This window comes from Phascolarctos cinereus, unplaced genomic scaffold (assembly GCF_003287225.1).
Source record: "Phascolarctos cinereus isolate Bilbo 61053 unplaced genomic scaffold, phaCin_HiC Scaffold_5;HRSCAF=322, whole genome shotgun sequence".
NCBI classification, from domain to species: domain Eukaryota; kingdom Metazoa; phylum Chordata; class Mammalia; order Diprotodontia; family Phascolarctidae; genus Phascolarctos; species Phascolarctos cinereus.
The window spans coordinates 458,014,176-458,028,695 of NW_027555958.1; the positions used below are offsets into that span (position 1 = coordinate 458,014,176).

The 14,520-nt window shown below is 41.9% G+C and overlaps 1 protein-coding gene across 4 annotated transcripts in view; it reads right to left on the reverse strand.

The window, feature by feature from the left end:
• DAB1 (DAB adaptor protein 1) overlaps positions 1-14,520 on the reverse strand; it is a 318,655-nt gene that overhangs the window by 140,351 nt on the left and 163,784 nt on the right. For all 4 annotated transcript variants that reach the window (XM_020993085.2, XM_020993082.2, XM_020993080.2 and 1 more), the window contains exons 3-4: positions 10,396-10,535; positions 7,252-7,350 (exon numbers count right to left, since the gene is read on the reverse strand). In XM_020993085.2, the coding sequence (XP_020848744.1) occupies positions 7,252-7,350; positions 10,396-10,535 (239 nt within the window). The remainder of the gene's footprint in view (positions 1-7,251; positions 7,351-10,395; positions 10,536-14,520) is intronic.

The window sequence follows — 14,520 nt, forward strand, 5'->3', positions numbered from 1 at the left end:
CATGCCTTTCATTTCTAACATTCTATGTTCTAATATGCCTTCAGCTCCAACATTCTCTACTTTGTATTCTTACATTATATTCTAAGTGGTACAATGGTTCCGGTGCTGGACCTGGAGTCAGGAAGACTAGAGTTTAAATCTGGCTTAGAACACTTACCAGTTTTGTGAGCTGGACCAAGTCACTTAACCCCTCACTGCCTCAGTTTCTTCATATGTAAAATGAGGATAATGATAGGGTTGTTGTGAAAGTCAAGGGGAGGTAATACTTGTAAAGCACTTGGCATATCTTAAGGTACTCTACAAATGTTGGCTGTTGCTGTTCTAATTTGCCTTCTAGTGCTAGAATTCAATGTGCTAACATTTTGGAGTCTCAAGTTTCTTCCAGCTCTAATATTCCATATTCTGTTTGAAGTTCCCTCTCACCTCTAGTGTTCAAAGTACTAGACTCGAAGGTATCTTTGAATCTGACCTTACTTCTTATAACATTGTATGCTCGAAGGCCCTTTCTAACTCTAATTTTCTGTATTTCTACATGCTTCCAGTTATCATATCCTATGTTCTAAGGCCTCTCCCAGCTCTGGTACTCAATATTCTAAGACAGGCATTCTACTGTGAGTGTTGTGTGTGTGTGTGTGTGTGTGTGTGTGTGTGTGTGTATGTGTGAGAGAGATAGATTCCTTCTCTGAATAATATTTTTCAATGTGTAAAATGAAGTACAATGGATTACAATGCGAATCAATTATGTGGGAATAGAGTTATTATTGTTTGGAGGGGAAGCTCACACATACCAGGGTAAGAACTACCCATCATAGGATGGGGGTACTTCCAATCTGACATTCTATCTTACGACATCATCGCCTCATCTCGGGTCCCTCCAAGCTCTAACATTCTGTGTTCTAATGTATCTCCCAGCTCTGACATTTCTGTTCTCCAAGTTTCTACAAGATCTAACATTTTATACTATAAGGTTCCTTCCAGGTCTGACATTTCATGGTCTCAAATAAATTTGGCTGTTCTATGTCTTTTGTCCTAATAGTCTATGTTCTAAGGATCTTTTCCTTTCTAAAATTCAATGTCTCCCATTCCGTAAGACCAAGACCTCCTTCTCAAAGCTATCTCCAGGCATGAAGCCTCCAACTCCACCCAGGTTTGTCAAGCCCTGACCTTGACTAACACTCAACTTTTCTGTGCTCAAAGTTTCCCCTTTGTTAATGCAAGGAGGAAAATGCTGCTGGCTCCTCCAGCACTCGTGTGAATTAGCCAATGTAAAGTACTTGGGGGAAAAAAACCACAAAGAGCTATCTTGATTTCAGCTCAGTATAATTACAGTATTACTTTTTCAATACAAACAGATCCTTTAACAAACGAATCTGTAAAAATAGAATCTCTTATTAGGTAACCAAGACACAGTCAATGGAAATGAGTTTTAAATTAAAATCTAAAATAAATGGCTCTGATAGCAAGGCAATAAACCGCAGGCTTCAGATAAAGCAATCAGCCACTGAAATAAAGCCAGAAAAAGCCAAATGGACAACAATGACTTATAACGTGCCCCAGCTTCCTGAGTCTGGGGGAAATCCGTCAAAGTTTATTATCCTATTATTTGGTTACGCTCCCTCTTGCTATAGTTACCCCCTTTCCTCAACCAGTCAATCAACACTCACTCAACAAGCATTGATTAAGCACCTACTGCATGGCAGGCATTGTGCTAAGTGCTGGACAAGATTGTGCCTGTCCTAAAAACACAAGATGACCTGGCATCAAGACCTACTCTACTACATAGTCTTAATTTCTCAGTGCACTGGGCAGCTGTCTAAGAGGAAGCGCCTAACCTGCATCAGTAAAAGGAATTTCCTCACCTCAGAGTTCCCTTTGCCGATGAAATAAGAATACATAAAATAGCTTTATTCTTTTCTCCTGTTCTGTTATCCAGTGTGTTACTTAGCCTTCCCAACATGGGATCCCTTGAAGGACAAAGATAATCACCTGTGATGTCATAAAGGAGTTTTCCAGACTGCTGAGAGTTGGAGCAGCCCTGGGAAGCAGGGTTTGAATCCTATCACTGACACTAGCTGTGTGACCTTGGGCAAATAACATCCATTCTTATCTGCAAAATGAGTATATTGTATTACCTATTTCATAGCATCCATACAAAGAACGTGCTTTGTAAACTTACAGCATCACAGAAATGGGTCTTCATTATCATCATCATCAAATAATAATAATAATAATAATAATAATTGTTATTATTATTATTATGTCTTCTTCTTCTTCTTCTTCTTCTTCTTCTTCTTCTTCTTCTTCTTCTTCTTCTTCTTCTTCTTCTTCTTCTTCTTCTTCTTCTTCTTCTTCTTCTTCTTCTTCTTCTTCTTCTTCTTCTTCTTCTTCTTCCCCCGCCCAGGGCCAATCCAGCAGGAGAGCAATCTGACCCTACGTCCCCCAGCTTAGAGGATTTGTTTCCAACTACGATCACTTTCTCTTCTAATCTTAGCCATGTACATTTAGTTAACAGATATTTTCATAGACTGTTATGTCTATTTAACACTTAGACTATTTAGATAGACACTGAAATAATCTCTTTAAAGCAATGATGTCTAAGGCAATGGTTTTAATGGTCAAGGCAAAGGTCTGTCTCTGTGGATAAGAAGAGCTGGTGGGAGTGAGGAGGTGCTAATCTAAGCCCATCTGGTCTCAGCCACTGTAGCACTTGCAATAAATCTATAGGCTCAGTCCTCAGCCTGGGGTGGCTACATTTGGAGGCTGGTACTAGGAGGCTCAGTGGATAGAGAGCCAAGCCTGAAGTTAGGAAGACTCTTCTTTGTGAGTTCAAGTCTGGCCTGAGACGCTTATTAGCTGTGTGACCCTGGGCAGGTTACTTAACCCTGTTTGCCTCAGTTTCCTCATTTGCAAAATGAGCTGGAGGAAGAAATGGCAAATTACTCTAGTAACTTTGCCAAGAAAACCCCAAATGAGAGTGGGAAAAATACTTTTTTCCCATCTAAGTTCAGAGAGCTCTTCCTCTTTCAATCAATCCACGGACTTTTGTAGTCCATGAACCCTGGGTTGAAGAGCAAGGTTTTAATCCAATTCTCTCATTTTTTGCTGTGTTTCTGGAGATAATGGCTTAACTGCTCTGATCCTCATTTTCTTCATCTGTAAAATGGAAGCAGCAATACTTGCCTACTTGAGTACTATCTTATAGGAATTTTGTTAGGAAGGAGGCATCAGAAAGCTAAAGGGCTACACAATACAATCTATTACTATAGAGCTGGCCTGGAAGACCTGGATTGGGACCTTGGTCCCCTGATTTGGGTGGTAATGAGCTTCCAGTTCATTTTGATTGATTGGGTGAAGACTATGTTGGAACAAAACAGAATATTAGACCAGGAAAAGATCTTGATGACATGTGGGCCAACCTCATTTTTGCACAGGAATCCCCTCTGGAACATTCTTGCCAGGTGGCCAGCCAATCTTTGCTTGAAGACCTCCAGCACCAGGGAGCTCATTACCTTTCAAGACAGCCCACTGCCCTTTAGGGACGGCTCTAATGATGGGAAAGTTGGCTCTCACTTCAAATCACAATCTGCCTCTCTGCAGGTTGCATTTGTGGCTCCTACTTCTGTCCTTCATCCAAGTAAAGCCCTTTCAATACTTGAAGACAGGGATCACTGTGTCCTCTCCTCTGCCCATTGCTGCCTTCCTAACCATGGAGCCTTTTCTTCTGGCCAGCTGTCTCCATCTTCTTGACCAGTATTTCATATAAACAAGTTTCCAGCTCTATCCCACTGCTGGGTGCCCTCCTATGGAAATGTTCCAGCCCATCACCAAGTCGTTGAGTTTAGTATCTCGGCCCTCAGGCCCACTGAGGTTCAGCAGTAATCCAAACCCACTTTTTTCTCTAACAGTGAATTATGAAACTGATCTTCTAAATTATCTCTCTGGCATCAGGTCCCTGACAGGGCCAATTTTTAAAAATGTGTGGGTTTTGAGCTGCAAATTGATTTTTTATTGTGATAAATTAAAATCCAATATCATACAACAAGACACTAAACATACAGGCACCTAAATTATTTTCCTCTTGAATGTTTTGTCTCTTTTATATTAAAATGAATCTCTGGCGGCTGCTGAGTCTGAGTAAGCACTGTCAGTGGACAGTAGATACCACAACATATGGAAATTTCATGCAAATGAGGGGCAATGCTAAAACAAAACAAAACAAAACAAAACACCCTCCAGCCTTCTTAGCTCCCAGGAATTGAGAGCCTGAAGCAACCTCAGAGGTCACGTGGACCCTTCCCATCTTCTGAGATAGAGGCTCAGACAGGGTAAGTAATTTACCGGCATGCTAATTAACCAAGTGGTTATTAAGCTCCCACTGTGTTAGGTACTAGAAAACATCAGAGCTAAGAGCTGTGTCCTGACTCCGAGATCATCCATGTCCCTGTGCTGCCTCTATTATAGTGATCCCATTACTGCCTCATTCAAACTCCTAGAATCTTAGGTGCTCAGATTTGGAAGGCACCTCAAGAGTCATCGGTTCAACCCAGTCATGGACAATAATATCCACACCCTACCCCTGGCAATACAGCTCAGAAATGGTCATTGGTGGTGGAGTAGGAAGCCACCACCTCCCATGGTGGCCCCTTCCTCTCTAGAATGGAAGTTCTTTCTTTGTCTTTGGGCCCCTTCTACCCATTGCTCCTAAATCTACCCACTGTAATCAGTCAGAAGAAGAATCCTTTCTCTAAGTGACAGTTTTCAAGTACTTCAATAAATGAAAGCTCTCTTCTCCCAAAGTCTTCTTTTCTTCAGATTAAACATCCCCAGTTCCTTGAACATTTATTCATCCCTCAAGGCCCTTCACTATTCTTTCTGCCATCATCTGGATGGTCTCCACAGTATCAATGAATCTACAATCTTGTGACCAGATAACGCTACACCGTAGTGAGTATACTCATTAATTAGGTCCCACGACCATGGGCTTATTGAGGTACAAATACTAATGCACCCAGAGGTGTGCAATCAGGATAGCAATGGGGACTTGATACCAAGTCAATTGTACATATGTATTCATTCATTCATTCATCATTTGCAATGTGCCCAGCACAAGGATCTATAATACATTACAAGATACAGTGGAAAGTCTTCAGAGAATCGAATGGGTCATTTAATGACAATTATGGGAAGGTATGAAAACATGTCAGTGGATTTTGATCAGCAGGAAGGAAGGGAATAGAGACACCAATAAGGTTTGTTGGGATGAGGTATCTAGACCTGTTATTTTATTGGCATAAGGAACTCTCAGTGAGTAACCTCCCTCTACCAATGTTATTAAGCATGCCACTTAAACTATTAGAGTTGCCCAGGGTCCTGGGGAGTTAAGTGATCTGCTAGGGATCGCACAACCAGCTGAAACTCGAGGTTAGGCTTCAACTCAGGCCACCTTGATTCCAGGACTGGCTTTCTATCCACAATGCCATTCTGCCCTGAGGTTCTGCAGTCTCTGAAATTTGTGGCAGGTGCTGAGAGGGTCATCAGAGAGGTAATTCAAGTCCCTTCCCTTAAGGAACTTCCACAGTCAAGTAGGGGGAGATAAGCCATGTGCACAGATAAGCAGAAAGCCAATCACAATGTTGTTAAGAGTGCTTTAGACAGGTGTGGATGCATACATGCGTGGACTGGGAAGCTTTTCTGGAGTGTGGCAGAATTCTAACGGCCGTTTTAATCCCTTTGATATCAATGATAACTAGACATCCGATAATATGAATGGCCCTCAGTTAAGACGCATTTCCACCCCGTGTTACCAATTCAAAAAAAGAAAGTTAATCATACAAGGATTGGGATCAAAGGCCCTTTGAAATTTGAGACAGGGTGTAAACTGCTGTAACCAGTCTCTTTAATTGGGATCAATATCTCTGACAGCTTTTTGGTTTTAGATTCTAGGGAGAACTCTGGTCTGCTAATGTTTCTTTTTTTCATTGTTTTCATTGGGAGGGTAGGGAACAGCAACAAATCCTCCTGCCACTGTGGGAACAAATAAAGGCTGGGGTAAGGCAGATCTCCTTCCACAATCCAAAGGTATCTCCGGGAAAAAAAAAAGCCTCAACCAAAAATGTGACTCCAGTCCCCACCCTAGACATATTTCCCACCTTCAAAGATCTAGGAAATTTGGCTTGCTGATAATTACAATTGGATTTTCTTTTACATAGAAATATAACCAAGGGGTCCTTGGATCTCACTGTATAGCAGGTGAGCTGGATAGGCCAGATCTTGTGCATTGCCGTTTTGACCCTCTCAAGCCTCCAGATGCCCTACCTTCCCACTGCCCTCTCTTTCTTGCAAGAGAGCAAGAGAGAGCAGCTTCTGTTGCTGTTGCTTCTTTACAAAAAACAAAAACAAAACCAAAACCTACCTACAAAAAATCTCTGAAAATTTCATCTTGACTTACCTGTCTTCCTTGGACAAACCCTTATTTGGTCACAGGATGTGGGGCCAGAGAACTGGGTTCAAATGCTGGCTTTGCCACTTACTATCTTCTGTGACCTTGGGCACAACATTTTAATGCCTATGTGCCTTAGTTTCCTCATCTGTAAAAATGAGTGGCTTGTACTAAATAGCTCTTAAAGTCCCCTCCAGCTCCAAATTTGTGATTCTAGGAGCCACTGAGTCAAAAACCATGGGTGAATCTGAGCATGAAAAGCCACTTTGAAATTGGCAAACCCAGAAATATCCCTCACCCCAGCTTGGCAGGTCCAAAGAACACATTCACTCTCTCCTTTCCTGGTCGCAGAGTGATGGATTTGGGGGTTTTAAAGATTAAAAGCCCAATTCCCTTGCTGAAATTACACCAATTTCAAGGTGCTGGAGGTTAAACCAGGGTGTCAGAATTCATTGACGTTGAAGCAAAAGGCCTCTCTGAGTATCCATGGTTAATATGGCAAATACGGATAGAAATTTGCTATAAACAGTGGAACTACCCCCAGCTCATCTAACTCTATCAATCTCCCATTTGATGACAGGGATCCTATGGCATTTTTAGCACAACCCAAGGTACCCCAATGGTGTGCAATTGCCTCCCAACCCACTCAGCAAAAAGGCTTTCTGTGATGGACGAGCCCCGCTTATCAAGTTTGTCAGCTGCCTTATGTGTGTTTATGTGGATTGGAGATCGCTGAGCAGCGAGAGAAACCTTTTAAGGACACATCTGTCAATAAATTCAATCCCGTTCCGTCATATCATTCTTTTACTTACTCCTGTCTTTTCATCAAAGATTTTGATTCCTCCAAAGGAGATGGTTAAAAAGATTTTCTGTTTGTGTTCTCCTTTGGAACGGGCTCCAGCGACAACTCCCTGTGGAGAGAAAGGACAGGGTTTGAGTTCAGCATTTTTGCAGCTCTTCCCTGGTAGCTTTGCTGCATAGGGGCCCCCTAAGGTAGGTCAGATACCATCAACCCATGGACAACAATCTTTGACTTCAGTACCAGTCTCGTTGGCCCTTTTATTCTCTCATGGCCCATTTTCCAAATTCTAAAAGGTTGACAGCTTAGTCTGATGGAAACACAGCTGGATAGGGAATGAGAAGACTGGGTTTTAAACCCTGGCTCTACAACATCCTAAGTGTGTGCCCTTGAGCAAATCACTCAACCTTTCTTGGTCTCAGTTTCCCCTATTGTAAAATGAGATAGTTGGGCTACATAACCACTAAATTCCCTTCTTATTTGAGATCTAGGATTCTATTAACCTCTGACGACAGATCACACATGTTGGCTAATTCCTCCAGAATTTATTCTTTCATTCTTCCTGTTTTTCCCATCAAATGAAACAGTATATAAAAAATGGTTCGAATAGCTTAAGATGCTATATAAATGTCAGTAACTATTATTTTAACTCATTTATTTACTGATTCATCCATTCATTTGTTCATTCATTTATTTTTTCATTGAGAAAACATCATGGTGTTTCCAAAAGGCATACTGAGGTAGGAAATAGGAGAGTTAGCTTCTAGTCCTGACCCTGCCATTAACTCATGGGCTGACCTTGAATAGGTAATTCATTTCTCTAAGTCTCAGTTGCCCTATCTGTCAAATGAAGGGGTTAGGATTAAATGATCTTGGGGGTCCTGTTCAATTCTAATATTCCATGATTTACTAAGGGGTCTGCTAAGCTAAGGAAATGTATTAGAATATGGGGAACTACAAAGAGAAAAGCAGACAAAGTCTCTCATTCCATAATACTCAGAGTCTATTAGGAGAGATGAAACTTGGTCATGTTAGTGTGGAAAACAGAACAGAGTAAGAGAAGTCTGAAAAATGGTGCTGTAATGAGTAAACTCATAGGAGGGACAGATCACTTCTAGCTGGGAAGGAGCAGAGAGGAGTCTGGGAGAAGGTGGGCTTCCTGAAGCATCTTGGCCTATGAAGAATGGGTAGAATCCCAACAGGTGGAGAGTAGGAGCTAAGACTCAAGAAAAGCTCTCATAGCCTTTGTGGGATAGTGAGCAATTTACTCATTCATTCATTCATCCACTAATTAAGTCATTGAGAGAGCATTTATTGAATGGTTCCTTTGTGTTGACCAAGGTATATTGAGCACTCTAGACATGCAAAGAAGAAGGCACTATGAACCCTTCTCTGGAATAGATTAAAAAGCTGTTGTGGGAGACAGGCCATCTCTGCCTGAAACAAAAGAATAATGAGCATTTGTCTGTTAATCTAGCCCAGAAGGGCTGAGCTGTCTTAAGTGCTGATGGAATGTAAATTAAGGTCAAAATCACTGAGTAAAGAGTTATGAGTCTCATGTCACAATGCCATCATCATTAGCATCATCAGATGGATTTTTCTTTTTTTCTTTTTCTTTTAAAGCCCAAGTTAAGCAGCTTTGGCTTTTACCTTCCAGGATTCTGGTGAGCATGAAGTGATTATTTCTCATTGCTGGAATATAAGGAGTTTGCACTGATTTGCTATATATAACAATGCTTCAGAAAAAGACCAGTTCTATGTGGCACAGATACTAGAATCAAGGAATGATAGAGCTGGAAGGGGCCTTAGAACAGAAAATGTGAGAACTAGGAAGGGCTTTAGAACACAGAACGTCAAAGCTGGAAGGGGCCTTAGAACAGGGAATTTCCTAGTTGGGAGGGGCCTTAGGACAAAGAATGTCAGGGTTGTGAAGGGTCTTACAACAGGGAATGTCAGAGCTGGAAGGGGATTTAGAATATAGAAAGTCAGAGGTGAGAAATATCTTAAAACACACAATGATCGAGCTGGAAGAGACAAAGGATGTCAGAGCTGAAGGGATTTTAGAATATAGAATTTTGGAGTTAGAAAGAACCTTAGATATCGTCTAGTTCAAAGGTTCTGTTTTTAGGAGAGTGAAGTCTTTGGCCAAGTGGGAAGGCTAGGGACCCCTCAGAATAAAGTTTTTTTTAAGTTCATATAATAAAATACAGGAAACCAATTATATGGAAATACAGATATCCAAAGTTCCCAGCCCCCTGACTGAAGTCAGCCCAATCATGGAATAGATGCCTCAACAGCCTTGTCACCTATTACTTCTTTCCACTCCATCCATGCTCAGGCCTCCTTTCATGTGTTGGAAGCCCTGGAATTTTCTAACCTCATGCTGTTACTTATATGTGGAATAACATTCTTCTCCCTCTTCACTGGCCACCTTCCTACTCAGACTTCAATGTCCAATTCAAATGATGCCGCCTCTGCCATGAACCCTGATTCTTTCTTTTTCCCTCTTTCTCCATTAGTAACAACCATTCCTTTCTGACCTCATTTTACCACAGCCCATATGGTAGTGAAAGGATCCATACAGGACTGAAGGCTAGTTTGTCTTGTTTCCTTATCTAACCCTATGGCATATTTACATTATCCATATTAGGTGCGCAGATTTGGAGCTGGATGGGATTTTAGGGCCCATTTAATCTCATCCCATCCTAATTTGTGCCAATAATAAATCCCTTGAAGTGGTCATATGCATTTGGATTTGTACTATTCAAAGTTATGATTTTGTAAAATATGGTCATCGGTTCCAGTCTAATGGAAACATACAGTTTGTATTGAATGTGACCACTCACTTCTCAGGATTAAGTATTCATACTACTGTACTAGAGACTTATCTGTACAAAAGAGGAAGCTGAGGCTTCAAATGGTTGTGTGACCTGGAAGAATGAAGTAGAGCCAGGATTAGAACTCAGGTCCTGTGGCTTGAAATTCACAGTTCTCCACTGTGCCAATTTCCCTAAAGCCATGAGTTACATTAGAAAGTTGATATGAACATAAGCTATTTGTATTCTTATGCTCAGAAATGACTGGCATCATCAAAAACAATTCCGTCTCTTCCCATTCCCTGTTGGTAGAAACAAGTACCCCATCTGGTTCTACGAACCTTGAGTTTCATCATGGAGTCTTGACATAACTTGTCTCCCCGTGCAGCAGAAACTTCATCAATGCCGATCAACTTGGCCTTGTACCGGACGCCTTCACCCTTGAACCTCTTTATCAAAGTGGCTTCGCTGCGATCCTGACCTGGGGAGAAAGAAGAAAATGGCGTTTAGATACTGAGACAGTGAATAGGGTTGGGAGGCAACTTAAGAGAGGCTGGGGACAAACCCATCCTTGGGCTCGGCTTATGGTCCATTCAAGAGATGTTGGCTTCACTTAGTCACTAGTGGAAAAAAGTTCATAAGGATAAAAGTCTTCTGGTGCTTGGGTCTCAGTGCTGGTTGGGCAACTTACTCTCTGCCTTTGGCCAAGTCATTCAATGGGTCTCAGTTGTTTTCATCTATAAATAATAAATCTATAAATAATTGTTTTTTCATCTATAGATGGAAACTCTGAGATTTTTTGTGGCTCTTGATTTGTGACGTTATGAGAGACCCTAGGCAAGTCACTTACTTCTTGGCACCTCAGTTTCCTTATTTGTTAAATGAAGGGGTGGATAAGATGGAGGAGCTGAGGTACCCTCCAGTTCTAGGTCTATGAAATGATATGTCAACAAATCTCTCTTGGACTCAGTTTCTTTTCTCTCTCTCTCTCTTTCTCTCTCTCTCTCTCTCTTTCTCTCTCTCTCTCTCTCTCTCTCTCTCTCTCTCTCTCTCTCTCTCTCTCTCTCTCTCTCTTATTTTTTTATAAAATGAAGGGATTATATTACAAGGCCTCTGAAGTGCCTTCCAGATCTAGACTTACGCTCCTACAAAATGCTCTCCTTCATTCTGACTTTTAGACTCATTATAGACCCCATTCTGCAACAATACCTGCCTCTAATATTCCCCTTTTACATCTTTCTAATCACTCTACCTACGACATCTCATTTGAGCTTCATTTTACCCCTGTGAAGTACTAGGTATCAGTGTCCCCATTTAACAGATAAGGAAATTGAGGCTCAGAGTAAAGTAAGTTGCCCAGGGTCACACTATTAGGGTCACAATAAGGATTTAGGCTTTCTTAACACCAAGTATAACATGCTATCCAATGTGATAGGTTGTTGTGGGACAGAGGAAAGAACAGAGGTGTTGGAACTAGGATACCCGGGTTTGAATCCTGCTTCTGACACTTACTAGCTGTGTGAACCTGGGTAAGTAACCTCACCTCTCTGGTCCCACAGTTTCTTCTTCTGTAAAATGGAGATAATTATAATAACAGTAATAATAATAATAATAAAATTGCATTACCTGTATTACAGGGTTGTTGTTTGGAATACACTTTGTAATATACCTTCCCTCCCTCCCTCTCTTCCTCCTTCTTTTTTTGCTTCCCTCCCTCTTTCCTTCCTCTTTTCTCTCTTTCCCTCCCTTCCTCCTTCCCTCCCTTCCCTCCTTCAGTGGAGTTTTCTTTTCCCCAGAAGCTCATAACTGAGCTCCATGGGCTTGCCGGGTTGCTTCAAGAAGGAGGCCTTGACTACTCAAGTCTTGCCCTTCTTTCCTTTTTCCACTTCCTTTCTTGAGCACATGTGATAGGCTCCTATGAATGCAGGTTCAGAGTTGGAAAAGTCCATGGAGCCTGCTCAGTCCACACTGCTCACATTACAGATGGAGGTCTTGAGCTTGCTTAGAGTTGCACAGTCAGCATGGGTCAGAAGCAGGACTTAAACCCAGGTGCTTCTGACTCCAGTTAGGTTGCTATACTTCCCACACCATATTTTGCATTTCTATCTCTTGTACAGAACCTGGCATATAGAAGGTGTTCACTTTATTTTTGATGAATGAATGAACATTACTAATTCCTTTGAGTACAGAGAGAAGCTACTTCATCATAAGTCCTCTGTAAGCATCTGATGCTCTGTGGTCATTAAATAATGATACTTTGCCCCTTCTGAAGCAGGCAGGCACATTGATTGTTTATAATTCAAGGAAAAAATATCAATATGTAAAGTGAATGATATTGATCCATCTTTAAGAATATCTTAGGGCCCCTGATGCCAAAATCATGAGTAAACACATGGTTAAATGTCCTTGTACCTGAACCTGGGAAAGAATGTAATATAACAAACAGCAGAGAGTTAAAGGACCTGGCTTCAAATCCTGATGGCCACATATGACCTGTGTGACTCTGAGGAAATCACTAACCCTCTCTGGGCTTGTGTTTCCTCATCATAAAAACAAAAGGTTTAGGTTGTATAGAAGGCAGGGTGGTACTATGGAGGAACAGTAGACTTGAAGTCAGGTGACAGGTTCAAACCCTGCCTCAGTCATCTACTATCTGCATGATCTTGAGCAAGTTACTTACCTCTTTGGGATATCAGGCCCAATCTTCTCATTTTACAGATGAGAAAACTGAGGTCAAGACAAGTGAATTGACTTATTCCATCTTCCAAGTCCAACATTGCTTTCTAAAATGCATCTCTTCCCATCCCGCTACCCCCAACTCTCCAGAGAATAATAGTAAACAAGACACTGGAATAAAGATCTTTTTTCCAGACCTGGGTATGACCTTCAACAAGCCATTTATCCTCACAGGAATCAGAGGATTTAGAATTGGAAGGGTCCTTGGAGAAAATCAATAAACACATAATAAGTACCTTCCATGTACCGGGAACTGTGATAAACCCCATGGGGATGAAGAAATGAAACTTAAAAAAACTTACAATCAAAAATGGAGGAGACAACAAGCAAACAACTATGTACAAACAGCTGTTTCAGTTTTGCAGATGTTACAGCGAGTTGGAAAGGACTTGCCCAAGGTAACCCGACTTGCAGTGGCAAAGCCCAAGTCTTCTGACTGCAAAGCCACATTCCACAAGCATTGATTGCGAGCCTCCAGAGGGTCATGCGCTGGAAATACAAGGTCCTCACCAAAACCCAGGGGCATTTCCACTGACTTCATGGACAAATGTACCTTCCCCATGGGGACATGGTGAGGATCAAATGAGACAACACATATGATACTGCTTTGCAGACATTAATAGGGGTATGCAGATGTAAAGTGAACTATGATGGAATTCTTTTCCTTTCAGGATTTTCTCTTTCCCCTTGAGCTATTTTCCTTCCTGCCCCCAGGCAAGATCACAGAATCACAGATCATGGAACAGGTGGCTTCCTCTGAGGGTCACCTGGTAATCCCAAGCTCAAATCTCCCCTATTATAGGAGGGTCGGCCTGCCCCTGCCAGCGATCTTAACATGATCGTGGATTACTTTGTATTTCCTTATCATTTACTCCCATAACTCTTTATTCTATCCATTATTGGCTAGCTTGGTGGAAGGATAGAACTGGGGTTACACTTATGCGTACAAATGCCTGCAGTGCCTGGCTCTTAGCATACAGGGGTAGGAGGCTGGACTTGGGAGCCAGCAAAAATCTGGCCTCAAACACTTACCAGCTGGGTGACCCTGGTCAAGTAACTTAACCTCCCAGAGTCTCAGTTTCCCAAGCTATAAAATGTGAATAATAATAGCACCACCTTCTAGGCTTGCTGTGAGAATTAAATGAGATGCAGGTAGGGAAAGCACTTTTGGAAATCTTAAAATACAGTCTAAATGCTGGTCACTGTTAGTGTTATGGATAAATATCATAGTTACTGATAAAGGCTTGTTGAATTGAATTGAATTGCATTTAGTAGCTCCCTGCCTGCCTACAGGCAGGTAAAGCAAAACCTGGCATCATTTTGCCAATGGGCCAGCAGACTGGCCACAGTGACCAAGCTAGTGCATGGCCGGGGTGTTAGAGGGTAGAGCTGGCAGATTCCAGGCCTCTGGGCCGCCTCCTCTAGTGCTCCATACCCTGCTGGGATTAAGCAGTGGCTAGACCATTTATGCTCGTTAAATAATATCTTATGAGAGATGCATGGCACATGGCTGATGAGTCAGAAACTGTAACTAATGTTAAAATTAAGCCTCAGGGAAAGGCAGAGGCAGATGTTAGTACCTATAGCTAAAAGCTAAGGGAGGTCCATTTGACATGCCAGGGTCCTATAAACAGCATCTGCCGAAGGAAGCAGGCACAATGGTGTCAGAAGCTCCATCCCCCAACCCTCTCTCCAAAGGGGGCCGAAGACAAAAATGACTTAGTCAGCAT